Below are 26902 nucleotides of genomic sequence, written 5' to 3'. Positions count from 1 at the left end.
TATTTGTCTCTTGGTAGTGGTTTGGTAAGTATGTTTACTGTCATTTTCTTAGGGGGACAGTAGTACAGCTTGACAACTCCTTGTCCCTGCAGGACACTTACATACTGGTTCCTTACTCCAATGTGATTTGTCCGTGTACTGTTTTTTTCTGAAAGAGAGGGCTGTACAGCTCTAGTTATCCTCTAGCAGTTGGACTGGCAAAGGTATGACCTGTCCAACTTATAGCACCATCCCCCTAAGAATACATAACCACAAGCAGATCTTAGGGTAAAGTCTGGAAATCTGATAAAAGGAGTAAAACTAGCTTGTGATGAAACAAAGATGAAACATTATCTAGGTGCTGTGTTAAAAACCTATTTCTAAGGTTAATACCATACCATACCATACCATACCATACCATACCATACCATACCATACCATACCATACCATACCATACCATACCATACCATACCATACCATACCAAACCTTTAATGGCATAACAGTTGCAAATAAAAATACACAGAATATAAAAATGTAAACATTGGAGATAAAATCAAAATGAAACCGAGCTTACAGATGCATTCATACATGGTCAGATTTAAATTTAAGGATGTCAGCCAAAAATTTTGCCACAGCCTCGCTAACCTCCCCCTCAGTATTGTTCAATAAATAATAACAGGATGGCAGAATAGACAAATCTGGGGAGAAAGAAAGCTTGCAGAATAAATTTTTACGGAGATTATGATAAAAGGAACAATCAAGCAATATATGCTGAATTGAGTCGGGAATATTCGCTCCATAGGAACAGAGTCTGTCGCCTAAAGAGATTCGATGATATCTCCCTTGTAAAACTTTGGAGGGAAACGCATTTAGTCTAGCCAACATAAATGCCCTGCGATGACTTGGAATGGTTAAGTCTGATAGATAATGGGGCATTTTGCCGCAGAAAGCATAAAGACCTAAGGAAGCTGGGGAGCAATTATAAGGATCTGTTGGATGTAGTTTCGTTTCCTCCAACTCCCACAGTCAATTTAATACATCTGAAGATATATGACTCATCAGAAGTAAAAAAATCATCACCCTCTATCCCCAACTGGTTACGTTTGGACATAAGCCTGCTGTCCAGGATGAAATATATGGGTCTCTTTTCATACAATCAAGAAGGCTGTTAGGATCTGTTCTAAAGTGAATTTTGAGCCAGAATTTAAACACTGCAATCCAGGCTTTTATCTCCACCAAAGACTGAGCCACTTCAAAGCAGAGAGCAAAGTAGGACACACATTTTGGATTACCAAGAATTTGTCTAAAGAATGAGGCTTGAATGCCCTCCACTTTCCTGGTAAATACTGAGATCCATATAGGGATACCATAGAGAATCTGGGCTAGCGTTTTAGCTTTGAACATCTTAATTGCTGCTGGAACTAATTGGTTGACCCTTGCAAAGAAAAACTGTATAATTTGAGCAGCCCAACATTTAGCCAAGTTGATGTTGTTGTTACGATGTGAAACCCATTTTAACTTGTGATTAAAAGTGATCCCCAAGTATTTAAATTTTTTTGTTTGTTCAATTGTTGAGTTGCCAATAAACCATCTCTGTGGGCACCAGCAATTTGAAAAGACAACTACTTTAGATTTGGCATAATTGATAGAGTGAATTACAATTACAGTAGTCACAGAAGGCATTCAAATACCTTTGCAGGCCCACGCTTGTGCAAGAGAGGATGGTAGTATCATCGGCATAAAGTAATAAGGGGACCGCTCGGCCTGCTAGTTTAGGCGGATGACCATTAATAGGGTTCAGTTAAAAATATATTAAAAAGATGTTGGGCCAGCATGCAACCTTGTTTAACCCCCTTTAACACTGGGATTTTGCTAGTCAAGTCACCACTAGAAGAAAATTTCACTCGGCAAAAAGTATTAGAATGAAGTTTTCTCAAGAGAATCAGCAGACGAGGGTCTATTCCCAGGTAACCTAGCTTAATCCATAGTTGGGCTCTATCTATTGAATCAAATACGCCCTTCAAGTCAATGAAGGCAGCATATAATTTTTTTGTCCTGGTATGCATATATTTTTCAGCAAGAAAGGCCAGAGTGCAGCAATGGTCCATAGCAGATTTGCCTTTGGAGAAGCCAGTTTGTTCAGGACCTGTGATGTTGCCTAGGTACATCGAGTCAGTTAATTGGAGTTCTAAATGTTTGGCATACAATTTGCCCACTATAGATAATAAACTAATGGGGCGGAAATTTTCCGGTAATTCCAACCCCCCCTTTTTATATATTGGGATAATTATAGAATCAAGCCAAGAGTCTGGGATGGAGCCATGCAGATCAATGAAAGAGAACAATTTTGCAAGGGACAAGAGCCACCAATTGGCAAACTTTGTGAATACCTCAGCGGGAAGGCCATCAGGGCCTGGTGCTTTACCCGCTTTTAAATCCTTCAATAAATCACTGATTTCCTCTAGAGTTACTGGAGGCCAGACCAGCATATCAGTAACTGTGGGGTTTGCTAAGATAGGAGGGGATACACATGGAGCAGCAAAAATGTTAGAGAAGTAATCAACCCATGTTTGCGCAGAAATATTTGGGTCAGTAACAGAATTGTTTTTTAGATTACCCGAAATGATTCTCCGGAAAGCCTTATTATCATTAGATTTTATCAAGTGGTAAAGTTGGTCCCATTTATTCTGAAAGAAAACTTTCTTTTTGGATGTAATAAGCTCCAGGTAGGCTGTCTTACAAGCAATATAGGCCTTAATTTTTGTTGGGTCTTTGGAGTGACAGGCCTCTTTAAATTGTGCTCTCAGTTCTTGTTTCCAAGCTAAACAATCTGTATTGAACCAGCTAGAGAAACTAGACCGAGACAAGATCACAGGTTTAGCTTTAGCACTACAGTAATCAATTAATAATGAGAATCCTGAAAGGATTGTAACATCTGAATTGGAATTTATGATTGAATCCCTTAATCTGCACAGTGCTTCAGAGCCAAAGAGGAAAGAAAACTCCCTTTCTAGGGCCGAGGACCACTTGATTTTTTTTAGAATTCTCAGAGGCCTTCACAGATTGGGAAGATGATACCATATTAACCTCCAGATCCAATCTTAAAGATAGAATTAAGGGCAAGTGGTCACTTTCCGTGCACGAATCAATGTAAAAGTTATCGATAGATGACAGAAGGTTGGGTGAACCCAAACAAAAATCTATCACACTGCAACCCCGTGTGGAAAAAAAAGTAAAATCAGTTGCGGCCGGAAATTTGGAGAGACCATTAAATATTATAGCATTGTGTGCTATGCAGAATTCAATTAATCTAAGACCTGCCTTATTGGTTAAAGTATCTTTAGAACAACAGAGCAAACATAATTGTAGTGGAAGGGATTCAGCCACTTCAAAGCCAAAATGAGAGATCCATTTCTGATTATTACTGCCTATCCGAGCATTAAAATCACCAAAAATCATGAGCTGAGCAGTATGGAATTTCCTAGACAAAGACATCACATAATCAGAAAATTTCTCCCAGGTAGCATCAGACTCCAGCTCTCTATTAGAAGGGGCTAAATAAACATTAATCATGATTAGAGTCAGTGCTGGAGAGGACAGCAATAAAGCCTGGGCAAATGGCGGACAAGGATCCAAGAAGACCATCTTAAATGGTAAGTTGGATTTCACCAAAGCAGCCAGGCTTGCTTTACTGCAACCTTTAGAATGAGTTCTATAAGCAAGGAGATTAAAAACTTTAAAATCTGTCAGTCTAAAACTGTCTTCCGCCCATGTTTCCTGAAGGAAGACACAATCAAAGGATTTCAAAAAGTCCAAAAAATCTGAGTAATTCACTTTACTCTTCCATCCAGCTATGTTCCAGGAGACAATGTGGATATTTCTTGTGGCTTCCCTATCTGGTAGTCAATTGATAATGGATATCCTTTCTAGCACCCTGGCGTCATCAGTGAAAATACAGTCATTATGTTGGGGTGCCCTTGAGCCGGTTAGAGAGGGTTCCATAGTCAGATCAATTAAGTCAGCTGATGGGGGACAAGGACAGGGGGTTGCCTGCAGGATCCAGGTTGATTGAAGGAACTGATTTCCCCGGCTCTAAAGACCTTTGCAGCTGCCGCTTTGTATATCCTCTTACGAGGATCGCCTGTTGTTCTTTTGCTGGAAGGCTCCCAAATGACTGCAGAAGGTCATCTTTTGTTGAAACATTAAGGGGACTATGCATCACATCCATAGAGGGCTGCACTGATGACTCATTATCCAACTCGGGGTTTGATTGGGGCTGACCAGATCTGGATACCTTAAAACACATTGAAGCCTTATATTTTGCCACTGAAAATGATGCCTTCTTCAAAAGATGAGAATTACTTCGTGTACTGTCCCTTGCGGACAGGTTAGGCAGCAGAGCATTAGTTTGAGAATTAATAAAGGATCGCACAGGAAAAACCCCCTTCGACCATAAGTAATTCTTTCACCTCAAAATTAGTGAAGGAATGTTGGGGGATTGAAAGTTAAGCAGAATCCTCTGCATTTGAGATTGATCATTAAGAGATTTGATGGTAATCAAGTCAATTTTGTGATAGTTCAGATGAAAAAGTTCACAGAGATGAAATTTAACTAAAAGTTTACTTCTCCAACATGGGGTCTTCCTGCCATAAGGACAAACTGTGATGCATACCTTATTGGGCTGTAGAACCAATTGTTGCACGTTCCTTTCATGGCCCACGCTGACCTTAGACTCCGTAAAGGAGCTCCGGAGATCCACATCCTGTGTTGCAGACGGACACAGCTTTAAAGGGGCTAAAGCTCCAATAGAGGTATCATCCAGCTGGGCTAAGTGAACTTTATCCATTGACACTGATAGTCTCTTTATTTCCAAAGAAAGGTCAAGAATTTGATCTTCTACTCCCTTTAATTTTTTAAAGATACTATGTTTGCAATCAGGGTAATTGGGATGAGCTCATCAGAAGACATGGATCTTTCTTCATTATCACAGCATATTTGTAACTCATGCTGTCTCTGCTGCACCTTTAAAGCCCCCACCCCAGACTGGAGTTGAGAGTCTACGACATCTTTTTGGTCAGACTCATTAGTCAGTTCATTAGTCAGTTCCTCCTTTTCTGCTAGCTCTAACTCATCTTCTAGAGGGGAGAAGCGATTTGATGTTTTAATAGCAAATGACGGCAGAGCAGATTTGGACTTGTTGTTTAAGGTAAAAAAGTCCTCTATCCTAAACTGTTTGCAAACTGGCAAAGAAGCAGATTCCTCCTCCACTTCTCTTGGCTGCTTGCTGTTGGATGGCAATTGGCACTGTTCTGATAAAAAAATATAAATAAAACAAATACCAAACAACTAATGTCTTAAAACTTACAGATAAAAGCCACAACATCTGCTAAGTAGCCGACTGCACTCCGCCATGTTGCTTTGCAGGAGCTGACTTAATTTCAACCTTCAGTTAGATTCACAGTTCAAATTAAAAGACTCTAAAAAACCCCTGTCTTTGAGGGACAACGTAAGACTTTGTAAAACTTTATAAAACATCGGTTGTAGTTCGTTAGCTGCAGCAGTTTCTGAGTCAGAAAGTGAAAGCAGAAGCTTATTAACTCATTAAACAGCCAGAGCTTGAGAAAGATGAAACAGCTGCACCAAAAATTAAAAGTGAGGTGATAAGATAAGACTATTTAAAAACAATTCCTTCTATCAAGGCAAGATAAAAGTTAGAAGATTGAAAACAACTTAGCGTTTTTAGGAGCGAAGAAACAAGCGTCTGCCTTCCTCCGAGTCTGTGCAGTCGCTCTAAGGTTAATATAAAGAGGACACTCCATCAAAACATGTATTAAAGTACCAATTTTCCCCTGAGAACAATCACAAAAGTGGTCTGAGTAGAAGGAGCAGATGGCATGGTGGAAGTCATAGTGGAAAGATGCGACATCGGAGCTGAGGTGATGGGAGGTGGCAGTGTAACAGAAGTTGTAGGAGCCAAAGTCGAAGCCATAGAAGTCGAAGTCGAGATCGTCAGTGATGAGACTGACCTTTCTAGTGTCTTTGCAGGAACCTTCGGTGCCGTAGATCGATTCTTCTCTTTTTTGTTGGGCTTATACTTCTTTTTACAAGAAGGAGCTGACGAAGCCGAATCTCTCTGCTCCTTTTGGGGGGGAGGCGGCGAAGTCTTCGAGGCGGTGGATTGGGGCATAAGTGAAACTTGTAGCAGATGGCTTTGAAGACATGCAGCTCGGTTTTTCAGTGTCTGTCTGCCAAACCCCTTACAGTGGACACAGGTTTCAACTGTGTCTCGCTCCCAGGCACAGGAGACAGTAAGAATGCCTGTCGGTGGATGGGAGTTTTGCCCGGCACTTTAGGCACCTTTTTAAAAAGGTGGCCATTTCCTTTTTGTCCGCCAGGATGGAGGGGGGGTGAAAGGAAGAAAAACGGCATTCACAAAGGATCCTCTTCTTTTTTTTGTAGGTAGACGACGAAGACAGAGAAATGACGATGAAGAAACGCTGAGGAGAAATGTTGAAGAGAGGAGCTAGTGCGACGAGGACTGGTAAGGGTGAAGGTAAAAAAGAAACTGAGTGGGAGGCGGAGCTCCTCCCCTATTCTAGGCATGCGCACTGCGTGCCTGCTCTTCAGAGCGGGAGAGGAGCCCACCAAAAATATGCTATGCTGCTATTGGAGTTCTCCAGGATCGGCTTTGACCAAGGGGCATGAACCCAAGTGTGTAGACTGCATAGGGACCACGAAGAAGATGGAATCTTTCTTAATCATCCTTTCATAACAGGAGTGGGCTGTGCATTCAATCAAATTAATATGAAAACTCTAAAAAGTAATTTGGGATAGTTAGATAGAAAGCATAGGAAGGCTTTCATGACAGGCCTTAGCTGGAAACTGCCAGCAAAAATTGGACACCCCAACATTTATGGTCCTTGCCAAAACAAACAAAAATTGTGCTAATTTGACGGAGCCATCTTCATGCCACATCCTGAAATTTTAGAATTATTATTCATCTAATTAGTTAAACCAATTATGTGCTGGCTATGCTAATTAACAACACTTGGCTAGGATATTATCTATTTATCAATTAACTACTTAATTTCTAGTCAGTCTGCCTTTGCCTGCTGGTAATTAAGTAACTTAGTTCCTTTTGAGCTAATCATAATTTAGTTTTAGTCATAATTTAGTTTTTCCCTCTCTCCTGTGATGGGAAGGAGCAACTTTTAAACACTTGCTAGAGTTGTAACTACTTTTAAAACTTATATTTAACTGGTTTTATTTTAACCAGCTGCTGGATCTCTGTTTTACTATGTCTAGAAAAAGAAATAATCCCTCTGACTTTTGTAGGCTTCCACACAGCAAAAATTGCTCCACACTTTCCACAGGGAATACAGAAACAAAGAAGTCATTGAGCTTCTCTGCCTATCTTCCTTTAGCAATTTCTTTATTCCTCTGCGACCAACAGTTCCAGTGCAGAGTCATTTACAATGTGTGAGAAGTACTTGATTAAGACAGCAGGCTACAGGGTGTGTGTGTGGATAGATAGATAGATAGAATCAGGGGTATCAAACATGTGACATAGGGGCTGAATTAGGCTCCCGGAGGGCTCCTATCAGACCCCTGAGCAACTGGCTGTCATCTGCTTCCTTCTCCCTCTCTCTCTTGCTTCCTTCTGTATAACAGATTGCTTTGCAAGGCTTGCTCAATCTCAAAGGAGCTACAGAGCAAAGTCTCTATTTTCTTCACTGGCTGAGGCTCCTCCCTTGGGGAAGAAGGGGGGTAGGCAGTTTGTTTTTCCAGGCTCTCTCAATCGCACAGCAGAGCTACCGAGACAAACCTCTCTCCCTTCTATTGGCTGAGGCTCCTGCCCTCCTGGGGAAGGAAAGAAAGAACCACAGCTTCCTTTGCCCAGTTCCCTGGATCCCATGGGAGAAATACAAAGAAAGAGCCTTTAAGACTGATGAGTGCTAACATTTTAAATTTTTTTAAAAAATTGTTTGTGTGTTTATATCTCTGCTACCTAATCTTAAATAGGTACACACATGGTCCAGCCCAACCTGACATGGCCCGGCCCAACAAGGTCTAATTTATGTCACATCCGGCCCTCATAACAAATGAGTTTCACACCCCCGTATGGTCTAAGTATTTCAGAGCAAATGATAGCAGAGAGCAGATGTAGTTTTTATCTTTAATCTCCTGAACACAAAACAGGTAATTTAAGCATTTGTTTGATTTTTAAGGGGTAGGGGTGGTGAGGAATGTACACCAGCATGACTGAGAATATCTGTATAGCTTTCTGTGCAAAATGAAAAAGAAGCCATCCAAACAAAAACTTCAGCCCCATTAGAATGTGGGTTACTGTCTGCACAGATTTCATAAGAGTGCCTGTGATATCACATCCGAGTCCATGGTATTGAAACTCACTCTTGGCCCAGTTTGCTCTACAGTGTGAAAACAGGCTTTAATGAAAGGTTGCTTTTACTCAATAACATCATAATGAATAGGGTTGCACATTACATGACTTTAAGAATAGGTTTATGAACCAAAATATAACATTTAAAATAACTGTATATAGGGATAAACTTAAAATGCAGAACATTTTCCACTGTGTTTGCTACCCAAAATAGCAATTTTGTAGTTGTATTGGGAGCATCACTATAAAATACACACAGAGGATTTGCAGTCATTAATGATTTTTATTTTGAAGTGGTCTCTATGCAGTGAACTACAGCAGATTTAATACACAGGCAAACTGTACAAAACTCTTCAGGAGTTCTTCAGTGCATGTTACAAACACATATATGTTTCTCTATTCAGCTTCAGGTAGAGAATTCCAGAATCCTTGCCATGTCTTCATGGACAAACCATGCTCTAAAACTCATACTGGATCAAGTCTGATTACTTGGTTCTGACAAACAAAACCTCAGGCTTAGATTTGTTTTCATGCTATTGTCAGGCACAGATGTAAAGCATGAATATGGAACAGTGTTCAAACACATACTCCAACAGTATTACTGGCAACTGCCTTCCCCATTTGTCCTCAGCATCTGAAGTCAAAGGTACAGTATATTGCTGCTGAACATAAATTTTATGTAATTAATGAACCACAGCTACAGATCTTCACACACAGCAACAAAGTTGGGCATACTGGTGTATATGACAGTTTTCACTGCAATGTAACTGCAGTGCTATCAGCACAGGCAGACTTGAATGACAGAGTCTTTGAGAGCTCAACTGAAGATCTACTTCTATAACTATCATACTAAAATAATCCTTGTTAGAGAATGTCAGAATGATTCTGTGCCAAATAACCCTACTTTGGACAGAAATACTGGTAATTCTGAACAACTTTATGCCCCTCCATAATCTTGTAAGGTAAAAAACACAGAATTCTTCAAATGTTTCCCCACAAAGAGAATAAGTTGTTGCTCATTCAAAATATACTGCTATTTCCAGTCTCACTGTGGCCTAGTTTCCAAATAGTGAATGAGTCTTGCAGTTCCATTTCATACTTTAGGAGGGGGTTCACATTATGGAATGATTTCCTCTAACAGTCCCCAATCCCTGTAACACAGAAAACTAGCACATCCGGGAGAAGGACCACTTGGCTATATCCCTTTTAATCGCAGAATTTGTTGTCTACATGCAGGGGATTTTTCAAGAAGGAATACTGAATCATGTGAGTTAAATAGGTGCATGTTTGCTACATCTATGTCTATGAGAACTATGTCTTTAAGAATGATAGCAATTATGGATGCCACTATATTATAAATTACATGATGAAATGTGTAAAAACTAAAGTATTTCAACAAACTATCATGAGTTACTGCCACAGAACAGAAACTGATGAGTAATGAGGCACATAACAATTGCTGACTAAAGATTAGTATACAGGTGAAGTCCATCCACAGAAAGCCTGCAATACATCAATGGATACAATAGAACAATGAGAACAATCACTGAATTCCTGGAAAATCCAGTTATGAATTACAGCACAATAATAGGTTGTATCCACAAATAATTAAGTATGGTGCTAATTATGAGCGATCCAACCAAAGTTAAGCATTTCTATGTCCCAATGATTACCACAGGCCAAACCAAATCCATAATACAAGTCTCTCTTTCAGCTTCAACACAGCTTCTGCTAGAGTTCTGTTACATGGATCCAGCTGTATTCAGCAGCCAGGTCTTCCTGCCCATTTTTCTGTAAGGGAATGGCAAGGTTGCTGCTCTCCTCACAACAATGAAGATATATACTTGAAATAGCTTCTTTCTGCTCTTTCATAATCAGAGAACTGATAGGATTTCTTAAATATCTCATTATATCAAAAGTCAAATGGTAAAACTGCCATCATCAGATTGTGTTTTCGAACGAGTGTAAAAGGGTAGGTTCAAATGGAACTGGGTCCAAGTTCTTCAGAAACAAGCTTCAAGGAAATTTTGCCAGGAGAACTCTTTGTGGCAAGCAAAAGGTCAGCATTTGAAGTCATCTAGCTGTCACCTACTTAGTGAGTGACGCAGCTCTTCATACATTATTTGGTCCTAATGAGAATGAACAGAAGGGGGGAGGAGAGGCAGTCAACAACAATATTTAGAAGGTGACTTTATACCACAGCAAAAACTGATGGAAGACATGCCCCTAAGCCTACAGCAAATATTTGGTTATAGTAATTACAAAAAGAAAAATCAAGGTAGAAGTAGCAAAGTAGCTCATTTCATAGTTTAAGGCCTCAAATCTCTAGGATGATTTAATTATTAAACAGGAAGTTGCACTAAGCGCCTTTATGCTCCAGCTACCTTTGAATCAGGAAGGATGATGATGCTAATCAGGTTCAGTATTATCAGACATGGCTGGATGGGACTGGTGAAATATTACATACCTCTAAACAGGTATGCCAAAAAATTTTCAAATACTTCATAATTAAACTTGAGAGTTGAAGCTCCCTTTGTCAGATACCTGACAAAGGGAGCTTTGATTCTTGACAGCTTCTACCCTGAAAACCTTGTTGGTCTCTAAGGTGCTGCTGAACTCAAATCTAACTGTTCCGCTGCAGACCAACATGGCAGCACTCTTCTTAAATATTCTGTTGTGTATATATAAAGCATTCCCAAGCACCAGTAAACTGCACAGCATCCAGTCTAAAACATGTCATTTTAACTTGAAAGCTGTTACAGGGCATTCTAAGTATGAGACTTGAGTTATTTTGACTAACAAGCACCAGTGTCTTCAGTGGGGCTAAGTCACAGCTAATGGTTGTTGGATTCAGGCCAAAGTATTTAAGACAGATTACAGGGCAGTGTCCATTGTGGCTGAACATGCATTTACCAGATCAAATTTGCTTGACAGAAAAATACCAAGCATCTTCCCAGTTGTACTTTCAGAGACCTGACCTAGCTTATAGTATTGCCTATTGTGTCTAGCAGCAACTTTCCAGAGTCTAAGACAGAGCTATCTGAGATCATTTAAAAGACTGGAGATGCCAGGGACTGAACCTGAGACCTTCCACCACCGAGTGCTCCCTTTCCTTCCTGTCAGACAACTTAAAAGGCAGCATGCAAACAAAACAAACACAGTAACACAGGTCAAGATTAAAACAGACTTTGATGCAAAGCCTCCCAGAACTTTGGGTGGGAAATCTGAGTGAAGACAGCCATTGCATTTGGGGCAGTTTTAAATCAGCTGGGTACGTGCTCCATACAGAGGCATGGAAATGACAACCTTGTTTGACCCTCATCTCTAGCATGTTGTTGCCTTTCTGAATACATTAAGCACTCAGTCACATTTTTGCCATATTTTGTTAATAACCAACAGCTTATAGCACAGGTTGGTGCAAAGACTGCTTCCATATGACGTGTGATAATTTTGCGTAATCACCTTTCTTCTTCAGAATGAGAAGTCAGTTCTCACTGCTGTTGTGTTGATTTAATGTAGTGTACATGTGGTGTATAAAACTGCATGAACAATTTTGTTGTTTGTCACCTTGACTATACTAAAGGAAAGGCAAAATATAGACCTGATAAAATAGCAGCTTCCTTTTTAATTGTTTTAAAAAACTGTTATCTCCTTCTCAGCTTGTCAACTGGCTGAGGACTCAATAGTATTCCTTACCTTTCTTGAAACTGAAGATTTCACTTTCTTAAAAGCTTCTTCAAAGTGTTTTTTGTTAATCTTGATTTCATCTGTGGAGAATATAGCATAATAGAAGTAGAAAATCGTAAGATCCCCAAATAACATGTTAAGGAACTGAATGTACTACTTGCACTTATTAACAAAAAAATTCAAGGAAGAGATTTAATGCAATATAATCTGCTATAGATTTGTTTTCCCATCTTGAATTTCTATCCCTTTCTACCTAAGAAGGATACTTTCTCCACTTATATGTATTGATTGGTAACTTCCATTTCATTGTATCTGAGCAAGTGTGCATGCACACAAAAGCACACCTTGAACAAAACTTTGTTGGTTTTAAAAGTGCCACCAGACTTAACTTTGTTCTATTGCTTCAGGCCAACATGGTTGCCCATCTGCATCTACCCAGCTTTGAACTGTATACTGATCCCAAGCACACTGTGACAAACTGACATACTTACCCAATGCTAATATAAGATGGCAACAAACTTACCCGGTGCAAATATAACATGGCAACAACATGCCAATTATGCAAGCCTCACTAAGAACTTGTGATATATGGATGACACCCAGCTCTATCTACTAATGGATGGCAGGCTGGATTCTACCCCAGAGGAGCTGAGTGGAGTGTTACAAGCCATGGCTGGATGGTTACAACAGAGCTGAATGAAACCGAATCCACTGAAGATGGAGGTCCTGCACCTGGGCTGCAGAGGACCAAGATCGAGAATCAGGCTCCTGTCCTTTGATGGGGCTCCACTGCTGGCAGTGTTGGGGGTAAACAGCCTGGAAGTTCTCCTTGGATGCCTCCTTGGCTGTCACTGCCACTGCCAGGTCTGCCTTTTTCCATCTGAGTTGGATCAGGTAGTTGGTCCCATATCTTGTCCCCCATGACCTGGCACTTTCATGACCCATGCAGTGGCCACTGCCAGGCTGGATTATTTTAACTTTCTCTATGTGGGGCTGTCCTTGACTCTGCTCTGAAAACTCCACCTGGTGCAGAATGCAGCAGCACCAATGTTGACCTTCTTGTCATGGTCATGGTGGACATGGATCCATCCTGTGCTGCGTGAACCGCACTGGCTGCCCATTGAGTACCAGATCCATTTCAAGGTGCTGGTACTTACTTTTAAAGCCTTATAAAGCCAAGGGCCAGCATACCTTTGGGACTGCTTCTTCTCATATGAGCCCCATAGGATTTTAAGATTGGCAACTCAACAACCTCCTGGTGGTCCCTGGCCCCTGCCTAGTGGAATGAGCTTCTATTGGAGATCACGGCCCTGCAGGACCTGATGTTATTCTACAGGGCCTGCAAAAGAAAGCTCTTCCACCAGACCTTCAGTTGAGGAAGCGGACATCATCTTCTATTAGGCCCCCCTGCCCCTGCAACCTTGGGGATCTGATGGACCAACTGGACCTGATTTGGTCATAGTTGTTGAGGCACTGTTTTGCAAGTTGTATATTTTAGCTGTTTTTATACTGTAAATTTTAATACTGTTTTAATGAATTTATGACCAAACCTGCCCTGATCCTGCTTTGTGGGAAGAGCAGGATATATAAATACAAGGAAGGAAGGAAGGAAGGAAGGAAGGAAGGAAGGAAGGAAGGAAGGAAGGAAGGAAGGAAGGAAGGAAGGAAGGAAGGAAGGAAGGAAGGAAGGAAGGAAGGAAGGAAGGAAGGAAGGAAGGAAGGAAGGAAGGAAGGTTGTTGATGATGATTTGGATGCATCAAAATTAGCAAGGTTACATCCAGAAGGAATACCCTCTGCTGCTTTTTTAGACTGGACAGTTTAGCATTTCAGATCCAATCCACTTCTGGTATAAAATTAGCCCAAATCTCAAACTGTTTCCAGTTTGCTCTGAGAACTCAGTTTACACTTACAATGTGAAGAAACTCAGGGCCAATTATATAATCAGAGAGCCAGCTAACCTCAGAAATAGCTAATTCCCACTGGTTAGGGCTAGTGGATGGTCAAACTGATAATTTGCCAAACAAAACAGCATGGTGGATCAGCATAAATGCCCCTCTCCGTGCCAATAACTTCCTTTATGAATCAAGCCTTCTATGCAAGTGCCTCATCATGCAGAGGGATGGTTATTGCAGCTATTTTGGAGCCTACCTCTCCTCAAATGAATGAACTAGAATCCACATTTCACTATCCCTTCTCTCGTTTTTCTTTCATGGCAGATGACAAAACAATTAAGGCTATGAAGTATGAAACTTCTTGCAGAGTTCAGGTTTTGTCAGTTGATACTGCAGAAATGCTACACAAGGCTCCAAAAACAGAGAAAAGATAAGCTATCAGATCTAACCTAACTCTGCATTCCTATTTAAGGTGTCACCTTCACTGTGCTACTCCTTCTATAATCTAAGAGACAAACATGTGGAAAGGCAGAGGAAAGAAAACACAGCTAAGAGAATGTGTTAAACACTCCATATGAACTTAGAGCCTGCACCATATACTCACTAATGCAAAATTTATTTCCTGTGTTTCATTTATCAGTGACTGCAATATAATCTAAAGTAATCAACATTACTGTTCAGTGGCTGGATTCTAGAGGTATGCACTACTTAAAAATAATCCAAAGAAAAAGACCCCTATTCACGTATTTCTAAATAGTCTGACAATGTTACTGAAAAACTTTAAAGGTAAAACCTACATCTAAAGTATTTAGAAATATGTCACATAGCCACAGGTCACTGCATCATATTAAAAAGAGAGGAGGATCTCACTCTCATATAAATGAGTCCCCAGTTCTGCAAACTGACTTCTATACAGAGATACTACTGGGGGAGAAAAAAACCCTAGGGTAAACAAAGCAACAGAATGAGAGTAATCCAGTTTTCATAACCCATTCATTCCTGGATTTTCTAGAAAGTCTACAAACAAAGGAGGTAATTATATTACTGTGATACATATCTCAGGCTTATTTCACAACAACTCCAACTACGGTAATTCTATCATAGATGTAGTTATTACTGACAAAGAACAGCCAATCAGGAGCAGGAAAAAACTGGACACCTCACATCACCTGAACTCAAGGCATAAAGACATTGATCAATCACATACTCTGCAAAAACAGGCTTTCCCACATGGGCTGCCCACATGGTTTCTTTCATGCCCTTCATCAGACCATTGTTTCCATTATTTCAGTACTGCCTTTCAACTAGCAATAATTCTTCAAGGTCTCAAGCCCAAATAGTTCAAAGCCCAGCTACGTGAGATCCTTTTAACTGAAGATGCCAAACACTGAATGTGGGACTTTCTGTATATAATGTATGTCTGCTACTGAGTTCCTGTACAATAAGCGAGTCAGAATTTACTTTCAGCTTCTAAGGTATGTGGTGCTCCTGCAGTCTCTGTCGATACACTTAATGCTGAGGTGAGAAACTGAGTAGTTTCTTAGAAATGTGCTATTCATTCAGGAGCCTTTTCTCACATATGGCTGTTTTTGTGCAGCAGGGTCTTTGTCAAGGTTCCACGGCTCATGTCATTCCCCCATTGCCTTTTCTCATAACATGCAGAATTATGCTGAATGAGACTAATTTACACTGGTCATAGAACAGTGGGCACTTCCTGCATATGTACCTGCACTTCAGTGCATGTCGACTCCTAGCACTACCACAAAAATGCCATTTATTATATATTTATTAAAATATTTCCATTCTGCCTTTCCTTGTACTCCTTGAAATGTTGGCATCATTCTGGAAGAACTACTTTGGAGAAATGGTGCAGAACACAGAACATTTCCAAGTAAATACTTCTTCCTGCCTTTCTTTCTTAGCATCTGGCTCTCAGTCAGGGCAAGCACATGCAAAAAAAAAAATTGCTTAGGGGCACACTGAGGAAACAGGAGTAATTAAATTATCATTGCTAATCTGGTCCTGTTAAAACTGAAAATGTCCAGCTGGTTACACTGAAGAGGCCTACTTCTGACCTATTATTAAAGGGCAGGAAATAGCAGCAAGAGCTGGTGTCAGCGCCTTACCATCCCTGGCTTGTGATCCTGGGTGACTTCAACGTCCATGCTGATGACACGGCCTCCAGTCAGGTGATGGACCTAGTGTCATCCATGGAGACACTGGGACTCTCCCAATTTGTTACATCGCCCACTCACCAGGTGGAGCACATGTTAGATTTGTGGCTGGGGTTTTGGTGGACGATATTACTGTGGAGGTGGTGCCATGGTCAGACCACTTTGCCCTCAAGGCTCGTGTGGATGTTCCACCCAAAGCCCGTTTAGGCGGCAAGCTTATTTTGGCTTGCTCGCAGAGTCTGATGGACCCTGAGCAGTTCCAAATGGCTCTGCGAGATCCCTGGCCCCCTGGTGATTCTCTTGATGATCTGGTTGAGTCTTGGCACGGCCGGCTCTCCAGAGTCATTGATGAGATCGCACCTCAACGCCCTCTGTGCCCTCGTATTAAGCTGGCCCAGTGGTCTACCTTGGAGTTGCAACAACTGAAACGAGGGCTCAGATGGTTAGAGAGGCAATGGCGGCGTACTCAAGACAAAGCAACTAGAACATCTTATAGAGAGTTTATGAGGTCCTACGAGATGGCAGTCAAAGCCACAAAAAAGACTTACTTTGTGGCCAAGATTGTGTCTGCAAATTAGCGCCCGGCACAATTGTTTAGGACAATACGGAATCTTACAACACTGCCACAAGGCAGGCCAAATGCTAGGGAATTAGAGATAGGCTGTGAGACTTTTGCAAAAATTTTTGCAGATAAGATCTCGTCGCTCCGCCACGACCTCCCCGCCACATTGGATACAGTATGTGAACTCGAGGCCTTGTGCCTGTCTTCTGGTCCAGTTCTGGATCGCTTCGACATACTCAGTTTGGAGGAAGTTGACAGAATCCTCTCTACTATACACCCAACAACTTGTGATCTGGAGCCGTGCCCCTCCTGGCTAATTAAAGCTTGCCAGAGGGAGCTTAGGTGTCCTACATGGGACATCGTAAATAGATCCCTCTCAAAGGGGCTCTTTCCAATGCCTCTTAAAGAGGCTGTGGTTCGCCCTCTCCTGAAAAAAGCTACTCAGATCCGGCCAAATTGGCACATTATCAGCCGGTCTCAAATTTGCCCTTTTTGGGCAAAATTATTGAGAGGGCAGTAGCGTTACAGTTGCAGAGTTTTCTGGATGATGCTTCTGTCCTAGATCCTCACCAGTCTGGCTTTCTTCCGGGTCATGGGATAGACACAGTGCTGGTCGCCCTGGTGAATGACCTCCAGCGGCATCTGGATTGAGGCGGCTCGGTGGTGCTGATGTTGTTAGACCTATCGGCCGCGTTCGATACGGTCGACCATCAGCTACTGACCTGCCACCTCGCCGACGCGGGGATTCAGGGGTTGGCCTTGCAATGCCTGAGGACTGGAAGGTAGCAAATGTCACCCCCATCTTTAAAAAGGGTTCCAGAGGAGATCCGGGAAATTACAGGCCAGTCAGTCTGACTTCAATACCGGGAAAGTTGGTAGAAACCATTATCAAGGACAGAATGAGTAGGCACATTGATGAACACGGGTTATTGAGGAAGACTCAGCATGGGTTCTGCAAGGGAAGATCTTGCCTCACTAACCTGTTACATTTCTTTGAGGGGGTGAACAAACATGTGGACAAAGGCGACCCGATAGATGTTGTTTACCTTGACTTCCAGAAAGCTTTTGATAAAGTTCCTCATCAAAGGCTCCTTAGAAAACTTGAGAGTCATGGAGTAAAAGGACAGGTCCTCTTGTGGATCAAAAACTGGCTTAGTAATAGGAAGCAGAGAGTCAGTATAAATGGGCAGTCTTCGCAGTGGAGGACGGTAAGCAGTGGGGTGCCGCAGGGCTCGGTACTGGGTCCCATGCTCTTTAACTTGTTCATAAATGATTTAGAGTTGGGAGTGAGCAGTGAAGTGGCCAAGTTTGCGGATGACACTAAATTGTTCAGGGTGGTGAGAACCAGAGAGGATTGTGAGGAACTCCAAAGAGATCTGTTGAGGCTGGGTGAGTGGGCGTCAACGTGGCAGATGTGGTTCAATGTGGCCAAGTGCAAAGTAATGCACATTGGGGCCAAGAATCCCAGCTACAAATACAAGTTGATGGGGTGTGAACTGGCAGAGACTGACCAAGAGAGAGATCTTGGGGTTGTGGTAGATAACTCACTGAAAATGTCAAGACAGTGTGCGTCTGCAATAAAAAAGGCCAACGCCATGCTGGGAATTATTAGGAAGGGAACTGAAAACAAATCAGCCAGTATCATAATGCCCCTGTATAAATCGATGGTGCGGTCTCATTTGGAGTACTGTGTGCAGTTCTGGTCGCCGCACCTCAAAAAGGATATTATAGCATTGGAGAAAGTCCAGAGAAGGGCAACTAGAATGATTAAAGGGCTGGAGCACTCTCCCTATGAAGAAAGGTTGAAACGCTTGGGACTCTTTAGCTTGGAGAAACGTCGACTGCGGGGTGACGTGATAGAGGTTTACAAGATAATGCATTGAATGGAGAAAGTAGAGAAAGAAGTACTTTTCTCCCTTTCTCACAATACAAGAACTCGTGGGCATTCGATGAAATTGCTGAGCAGACAGGTTAAAACGGATAAAAGGAAGTACTTCTTCACCCAAAGGGTGATTAACATGTGGAATTCACTGCCACAGGAGGTGATGGCGGCCACAAGTATAGCCACCTTCAAGAAGGGTTTAGATAAATATATGGAGCACAGGTCCATCAGTGGCTATTAGCCACAGTGTATGTGTGTATATAAAATTTTTTGCCACTGTGTGACACAGAGTGTTGGGCTTGATGGGCCGTTGGCCTGATCCAACATGGCTTCTCTTATGTTCTTATGTTCTAATGGCTTTCCTCTTTCCTTGACGGTCAGGGACAAAGGGTGGCGATTGGGGAGAACTGTCCCAGAGGCACCCACTTAATTGTGGGATGCCACAGGAGGCAGTGCTCTCCCCGATGTTGTTTAACATCTACATGCACCCTCTTGCCCAGATTGCCTGGAGGTATGGGCTGGGTTGTCATCAATATGGTGATGACACCCAGCTCTATCTACTGATGGATACTGCATCTCAGAAAATTTGAGCCTGGCGTTGCAAGCTGTGGCAGAATGGCTCAGGTTGAGTAGGTTGAAGTTGAACCCAGCGAAGACAGAGATCCTTTGCCTGAGCCGTGGTGGCCTGGGAAGGGAAATCCCCCTACCAGGTTTTTATGGTGCACCATTAGAAGTGGCGCACAAGGTCAAGAGCTTGGGGGTGCTACTGGAGCCTTCTTTGTCAATGGAGGCCCAGATAGCAGCCACTGCTAAATCCGCCTTTTTTCATCATAGGCGGGTGAGGCAGCTGGCCCCCTTCCTGGAGTGCAACGACCTGGCAACAGTGATCCATGTAACGGACACCTTGAAGTTGGACTACTGTAATGCCCTCTATATGGGGCTGCCCCTGTGCCGAACATGGAAACTGTAGCTAATGCAGAATGCGGCAGCCAGGCTGTTATTGGGGCTCCCTAAGTGGGAGCACATACAGCTGAGGCTGACGGAACTGCACTGGCTGCCAATAGTGTACCGGATTCGCTACTAAGTGCTGGTTATTACCTTTAAAGCCCTACATGGCCGAGGACCTGCCTACCTTAGGGACCATCTCTCCCCATATATTCCCCAGAGGTTACTGAGATCTGGTTCGCAAAATCTATTGACAATCCCTGGGCTGAAGGAGGCCAAACTAAAAGTTACAAGAGAAAGGACCTTCTTGATTACAGCTCCCCACTGGTGGAACCCATTATCAGAGGAGGTACGGGCCCTGCGGAGCCTTGCCCAGTTCCACAGGGCCTGCAAGACTACCCTCTTTCAGCTGGCTTTTTCTTAATGTGGAACCTATTGTACCGTCGTCACGAAAAATTGTAAGATGAGTAACATCGAGACTGTAGCACCAAACTAATTTGATGCAACTGAATTTGATGGTTTTAATTAGATGGTTTTAATGTATGATAATAGTATATATAAGTTACAATATGTTGTGTACACAGCTTGCTTTTTAACTATTGTAATGTTTGTATATTTTGTCATGCTATGTGAGCTGCCCTGATTATTACTTGTGCCTCCCCCCCAACCAATTTTTAAAAACAGAAGACATGTCGGAAAAATGAGCACAACATTTGAAATATTTTACATTTTTAATTAATTGGGTTTTTTAAAATTCACATTTTAAATTTAATTTTTTTAAAAAATGTGAGAATAACTAATAGAACATCATAATGAATCTTTGATTTTCTCCTTAGAAACATCAACTTTCTCCCAAAATGGCTAAGGTACTACTAACACACTCCTGAGATTGCTGAAGTCCTTTTATACTAAAGTATTTCTATACTGGGCAAAGATTCTCCTGATAAGCGTTGTTCTACACAATGACCAATTTTGCACTAGAGCTTTAATCCTGGTTTAACTCTGTCCCCAAACTGACTTTCTACACTAAAACCATAGTATCATAGAGTCATAAAGTTGGTTTCTCTGATTCTAGTGTAGAAAGTCAGTTTGGGGATAGAGTTAAACCAGGATTAAAGCTCTAGTGCGAAATTGGTCAGTGCTTAAAAGCACAGGAGATATGCCTACTGATATTCTCTCTCTCTCTCTCTCTCTCTCTCCCCATCCATCCAGGGCTTTTTTTCATCGAAAAAGAGGTGCTGGAACTCTCAAGAGGAAAATGAAGGAGAAACACATGAATTTTTAAACATTTTTTGAGAAGTTTGTTTCCACAAAGAGGTTCTGAAACTTGGTTCCGTTGCATCCCCCCAGGGAAAAAAGCCCTGTACCTCTCTCTCCCTCCTGCCTTTCTCCATAGTGGGATCCCAAGAGACTTACATCGTTCTCCTCTCCTCTGCTTTTTCTTTACAACAATCTTGTGAGGTAGATTAGCCTGAGAGCGTAACTTCCACTGGGTAATCTGACTCAAGATTTAACAAGAAAGGAAGACTATAAATAATGGCAATTATTATCATTATATAGATATAATAAAAGCATAATGGGTGGTTCGATCCTCAATTTTTATTGGAAGTTGTGACTACCACAGGAGTGACTTTGCACTCTGTCTGTCACCACTTTCCCCTGGCATTGGGTAGCCTCGCTGTGACCCGCCTACTGCTGGCCCTGTCAGACCAGAAACCCATCAGAGGGTCACTGACCTTTGAATGAGACAGTTCTCTGCTGACAGGTTCTCCTGGTGCCTTACTGACTACTACTGCCTCTCCTCAGTTCATCTCCCCACCCCACCCCACCCCAAACAATGCTGCCAAAGTTTTGCCGCCTCCAACTAATACTCCCTGCCAAAGTTGCACTCGCCCAGTACACACACCCTGCCCATACTGTTTGAGAGGTGAGGTATATATATTCTATTTATAAATATGCCAGAAACTCCTCCTTATGAGGCAATATTCCACATCTTCATTTACAGCACAGGGTGTGGGTGAATCCAGGGTGAACTAATATGTGGCAGACATACTTGCTTAAGTAACATTGAACACTGTTTAATAACTATATACACTGAAGCAAACTCTGACAGAAAACAGAAAAACATCTTCAACTGTGAAAGAAAAGGAGTGTTCCATCACAATGGGGTGAGGGGGAAGTTCAGCAGCAGCAGAAACAGACTCTGTACTGATTCTGTATCACCTTTCCACCTGCAAATAGTCTTCACTCTTTCTATTCAAATTAGGCTACAGTTGGCTGCTTGCTTTAAGAGGCAGGAAGCCATTTGAAGGCTCTCTTTCGCTCCCCTTCCCACCTGCAAGTGAGAGGGGGTGAAAGGCAGGCTTCTAATGGCTGCCTACCTTCCTGTCTGTCTTCCTGTCATTTGTCTCCCTTCCTTCCTTTCCCTTTATTTTATTCCTTCTACCAAGCTTTACCGGAACTCTCACTTCATCCATTCCTCTCATTCTTTCTCTGTCTTTGTCTTTCATTCTGTCTATCTTCCTTCTCCTTTTTATTTCTCTCGATGGCCTTATTTTGGGCAGGAGCTCACAGGAGTGGAGTTCAGAACCTCTAAATTTTATTGCGTTCTTTCTTAACCCTCACCCCCATACTTGCTTCTGGGCTCCGTTGTTCAAAAGATGTGACAACAAGCATAAATGAACTGCAAAGGGAGTTCTGGCCATCACATTTAAAGGGACCACACATCTTTTAAATGCCTTGCCTTCCCTGGAAATAATGAAAAATAGGAGCACCTTTTGGGGGCCTCAGAAAATTGGACCCCCTGGTCCAATCTTTCTGAAACTCTGAAAGTTTTTTTAAGGCACTTTCTAACTGGATTTTACTGTGTGAACTGGCAAAATCCAGCTGGAAAGTGCTTTTAAACTAGATTGAAACTGCATTATTTAACATGTGTGATTGCAGCCTCTATCTGTCTACCTACCTTCCTTCCATTTCTCTTTGGCTGTTTCTATAGTTGGCTGAAAATCCTGTCTGTGTGTTTTTAAAAGTAATCGTCTACATTGCATATTGCTGCCACTTCTGTCTTGCTTTGCATTTCAAGTCTTCTACATTCATTTTTTTTAATACACAATGAAAACGCTTTCATCCTGGAGTTGCCCTGCAGTTCTCAAGAATACTTCTGAACAGGACTTTTCCTGAACATGTGGATCTAAGTTTGTTATTGTAGAACTTTCCCTCCGAGTTTTAAAACTCCTCCCCAAAGCTCCATTCATTGTTCACTTGTGAGAGCACTGATTCAGGAAGTTGCTAGGTGCACTGCTCAGAGGTGCATCAACATGTGCTCTCCTCCGAGCAGGGCTTCCCTAACAAGGAAAGCACAGCTTGGAGGAGAATGCGCCCTGCCTGACTGCTCTCGCCTTCAAGGTGAAAGCAGCCAGGTGGGGCATCAGCGTGGCTTCTCTGAGCACGACTCGGAGAACACTTTCACAGTGCGCTCTCGGAGCCCGGCTTTGCCAGAGCCTGCCCACCCCTCCTTCCACACCACTGCACCTGTTCTCACCATGGGCAGAGGTGCGGCAGCAGGGCAGGAACAGGTGGGGGCACAAGACAGGTGTCAGTCTGGTGTGGCCAAAGCCCTAGCATCGGGCCTGTCAGAGTCCCAGGCAGGCAAAAGATGTGGTGGCAAAAGAAGGCAACCTTCAAGTGGTGGAGAGGCACCCTGTCACCCCCTTCAGCTGCCTGGGTCCCAGGCAGGTGAAAGAAGCGGAACGCGGCAGCAATGTGTGCACCACCATGCAGGGGGCAGGAATCCTTACCTGAGGCTTCCTTCTTTTCAAATATAGAAGTAAAAGTCTGCAAAAGGTGAGGAGCATATTTTGAAATGTAGAATCATTTTGAATGATGTAAGTTTGTAGATGGATGCAGTGCTCAGTAGATCTGGAGCAAAGCTGAATGGAGAAAGAGCCTTTCTCTCACTCTTTTCTCCCCATCTTTTTCCTACCATTCTTTCTCTCTCGCTCTCTTTTTTTCATTCTGTTTGTCCATCTTCCTTCCTTCCTACCACCACCTATTCATCACTCTCCTCCAGAATATTTTTTCTAAGGCCTGTTGTATTTCTTCCTACATCGGGCCTTACTGCTAGTTACTAATAACCACCACCATATTTTGGGGGGTTTAAATCCCAATTGGTCAATAGAATTTATTTGGAAATCACCCAGGACACTGAATCCATTTCTTCTACAGATGGTGTCTAGTAATTTCAGCAGTCTTCAAAATGTGGAGTAGCCAGTTCCTAGAGAGCTGGGCTTTCAGTCTTTCTTTGCTATTCAGTCCATAGTTATTTTATTTATTTACAAGAGTGTGAGCATGTTGGTCTGAAGCAGCAGAATAAAGTCTGAATCCAGTGGTACCTTTAAGACCAAGAACGTTTAATTCTGGGTAGACGCTTTCCTTCTTTAGATACATATCAGATACATATCTGAAGAAGTGTGCATGCACACAAAAGCTTGTACAAAGAATTAAACTATGTTGGTCTTAAAGGTGCCATGGGACTTGCATGTTGTTTTATGTATTTACGTTATCTGTAGTCTGCCTGTCTCACTTGAACTTAAGGTGGATGACACAGAGCAAGTCAATACTACTGACAGCAAGTGACATTCAAAAACAGTGCAATAGAGTTTGGGTTGTAGAACCAATTTGCAAGTCTAAAAACAACTGAAGCAAAGCATACATGTTAGCAGAGCTCAAGCGAATACTACAGTCTTGGCCAGTAACCCCATCATAGAAACAGAGGGGGAACTGGCATGCCTAAGATTTGGCAATATAATGACAATTATATGGGTTTTTTTGGGGGGGCGGGGGGCGGGAGACAACTGTTTGGAAACTGTGACTTTCCAGACATTTGGTTGGAAATAGGCATGGGCTCTCTTCCCATAAAACCCTGGAAGTGAACTGAAAGTGCCATTTGAACTTCTTGGCTGAACATGCCCTGGATAAAGGTAAAAAAAAAGGTAAAGGTAGTCCCCTGTGCAAGAACCAGTCATTTCCGACTCTCTGGGGCTGTCTCTTTCCAGCCCCAACTGTCATCTGCCACAGCACCTGGCCAATCCGGGGGTGGGGGGGGCGCTAAGCTGGCCCTCCCCTCCTCCTGCATCCGACTCACTTGCACGCTCCAGTGGGGTTGCTATGGCGACTGCCCAAACTGCAGCTGCCTTACGCCTCTTCTTTTCCCTGCTCCTACGCCTGACTGTGCCAATCCTCTTAGGGACTTGACGCGGCACTGGACTTACACCATGGCCAGCTGCCATGTATGTTAGGATTGGGCTGTAAATCTCCCTACAGAGTAGTGGAAGATGTGAGGAAAGATTGGCCACTCCCAGTCTACAGGCACATGGCAAGGGAGGGTTGCTTTTCTTTTTTTTTCTTTTGCTTTACCTGTGAAAGGAAGAGATTCTAGCTTTTTTGTGCTTGCCGAGTCATTTTATGTTAAACTCCTTCACAGTCAAAGGACTAGTGACAAAACAAGAATTCCTGTAAAAATTATCAGTCTGCAAATAGTCCAGAAGGCTCCAAGGTTTAATCTATGGACTGATTAACTCAGTATGTGTCAATGCTCAGTGAGGAGACTGTGAGTTAAACACACTTGTTTCACAGCTCAGAAACCCTTCAGAAAAAAATGACCAATGATATAAAAACATCTAAAACACCATTTTCTGATTTAATCAAGGAACATCAAGGATGATTGATCTACTATTTATATTAATCACAGATTACAGCTCTGTTTAGGTCATAGTGTATTATTACATTAACAGGGAAGGAAAAATAAAATATTAAAAATGGTTTAACCCTTTAACAATGAGTGCTGACTTTTTGTAGATTAAATTGTAATTGCACTCACACTTCCTGCAGTATCTCAAAAAGGCACCAAGTTTGGACAGATATTTTAAATCAGGGGTCCCCAACCCCTGGGCTGTGGACCGGTACTGGTCTGTGGCCTGTTAGCAACCGAGTCATGAGTTGTATAATTATTTCATTATATATTATAATATATTAATAATAATAATACGACATTGGATTTATATCCTTGCCCTCCACTTCAAATTTTAGAGTCTCAGAGCAGCTCACAATCTCCTTTACCTTCCTCTTCCACAACAGATACCCTGTGAGGTGGGTAGAGCTGAGAGAGCTCTCCCCAGAAGCAGCCCTTTCAAGGAAAACTCTGCGAGAGCTATGGCTAACCCAAGGCTGTTCCAGCAGCTGCAAGTGGAGGAGTGGGAAATCAAACCCGGTTCTCTCAGATAAGAGTCTGTGCACTTAACTACCACACCAAACTAATAGAAATAAAGTGCACAATTGTATCATCTAGAAAACAACGTTCCCCCCCCCCCATCCGTGTAAAAACTGTCTTCCACGAAACCGGTCCCTGGTGCCAAAAAGGTTGGGGACTTGATGCAGCAGAGAGAGTGGACAAAGAAAAAAAATTTCCTTTCTCCCCAAACACTGGAACTCAAGAGCACTTAGTGAAATTGATGGTTAATCCATTCAGAACAGAATGGGAGAGATACAAAGAAAGCACCTTTAAGACCAATGAGTGCTAATGTTTTAAGAATTTAAAAAAACCCCTTTAATTGTGTTTGTATCTTTAAATACATACACACATGGCCTGGCCCAACAAGGTTTCATTTATTTCAGATCCGACCCTCATAACAAATGAGCTTGTATCCCCTGCCCTAGAGAATGCTTGGAAGCTATTTCCACACTAATTGAAGCCCAAATAGAATGCATCCCACAGGTGAAGAAAGGCACTGTCAAGTAGAAAAGAATGCCTGCATAGTTAACAACACAAGTAAAGGAAAATATAAAAAGTAAAGGTGCTTCCTTTAAAAAATGGAAGGTTTGCCCCAATGTATTGAACAGGAGGGACCATAGGCTCTGGCAAAAGAAATGCATGTCAATAATTAGGCGTGCAAAAAGAGATTTTGAGAAGTAGGCTGCTAAAAGCAACAAGGCAAACAACATTTTAAAAATATATATCTGGAACAGGAAACCAGCCAGAGTCTTTGGATGACAAAGGAATAAAGGAATTGCTAAAGGAAGATGGGGAGATGGCAGAGAAAATCATTATCTATACAACTTCTTTTAAAGTTCCATATCTTTATACAACCAGAACTTTATACAAGAACAAAGGCACTGCTCCTTTGAATGCCCACTTTCCCAGTCCTATAATTTCTGAATATTTTATAACTCCTTCAGATCTTATTTGGCCAAAACTGAAGCAATGTTTAAGAGCATCTTTTTCTTACCTGTTTTCCTCATGGTGTTCAGACTCATTTCCTGCCTGAGGGCACCAACAGATGCTTCCCTCACTAGAGCTGAAAGGTCTGCTCCCCTGTAAAT

At 42.2% G+C, this 26902-nt stretch overlaps 1 protein-coding gene across 2 annotated transcripts in view; it reads right to left on the bottom strand.

Annotated features, from left to right (window-relative positions):
• Positions 1-8645: 8645 nt before the first annotated feature.
• Positions 8646-26902, bottom strand: part of NVL (nuclear VCP like) — a 125164-nt gene continuing 106907 nt past the window's right edge. For both annotated transcript variants that reach the window (XM_060245944.1, XM_060245955.1), the window contains exons 21-23: positions 26809-26894; positions 12079-12149; positions 8646-10511 (exon numbers count right to left, since the gene is read on the bottom strand). In XM_060245944.1, the coding sequence (XP_060101927.1) occupies positions 10467-10511; positions 12079-12149; positions 26809-26894 (202 nt within the window). In that variant the 3' untranslated portion in view covers positions 8646-10466. The remainder of the gene's footprint in view (positions 10512-12078; positions 12150-26808; positions 26895-26902) is intronic.

This window comes from Heteronotia binoei, chromosome 1, assembly GCF_032191835.1.
Source record: "Heteronotia binoei isolate CCM8104 ecotype False Entrance Well chromosome 1, APGP_CSIRO_Hbin_v1, whole genome shotgun sequence".
NCBI classification, from domain to species: Eukaryota; Metazoa; Chordata; class Lepidosauria; order Squamata; family Gekkonidae; genus Heteronotia; species Heteronotia binoei.
Note: the sequence above shows the minus strand (reverse complement) of the source record. Positions and strands in the feature narration are given on the sequence as shown.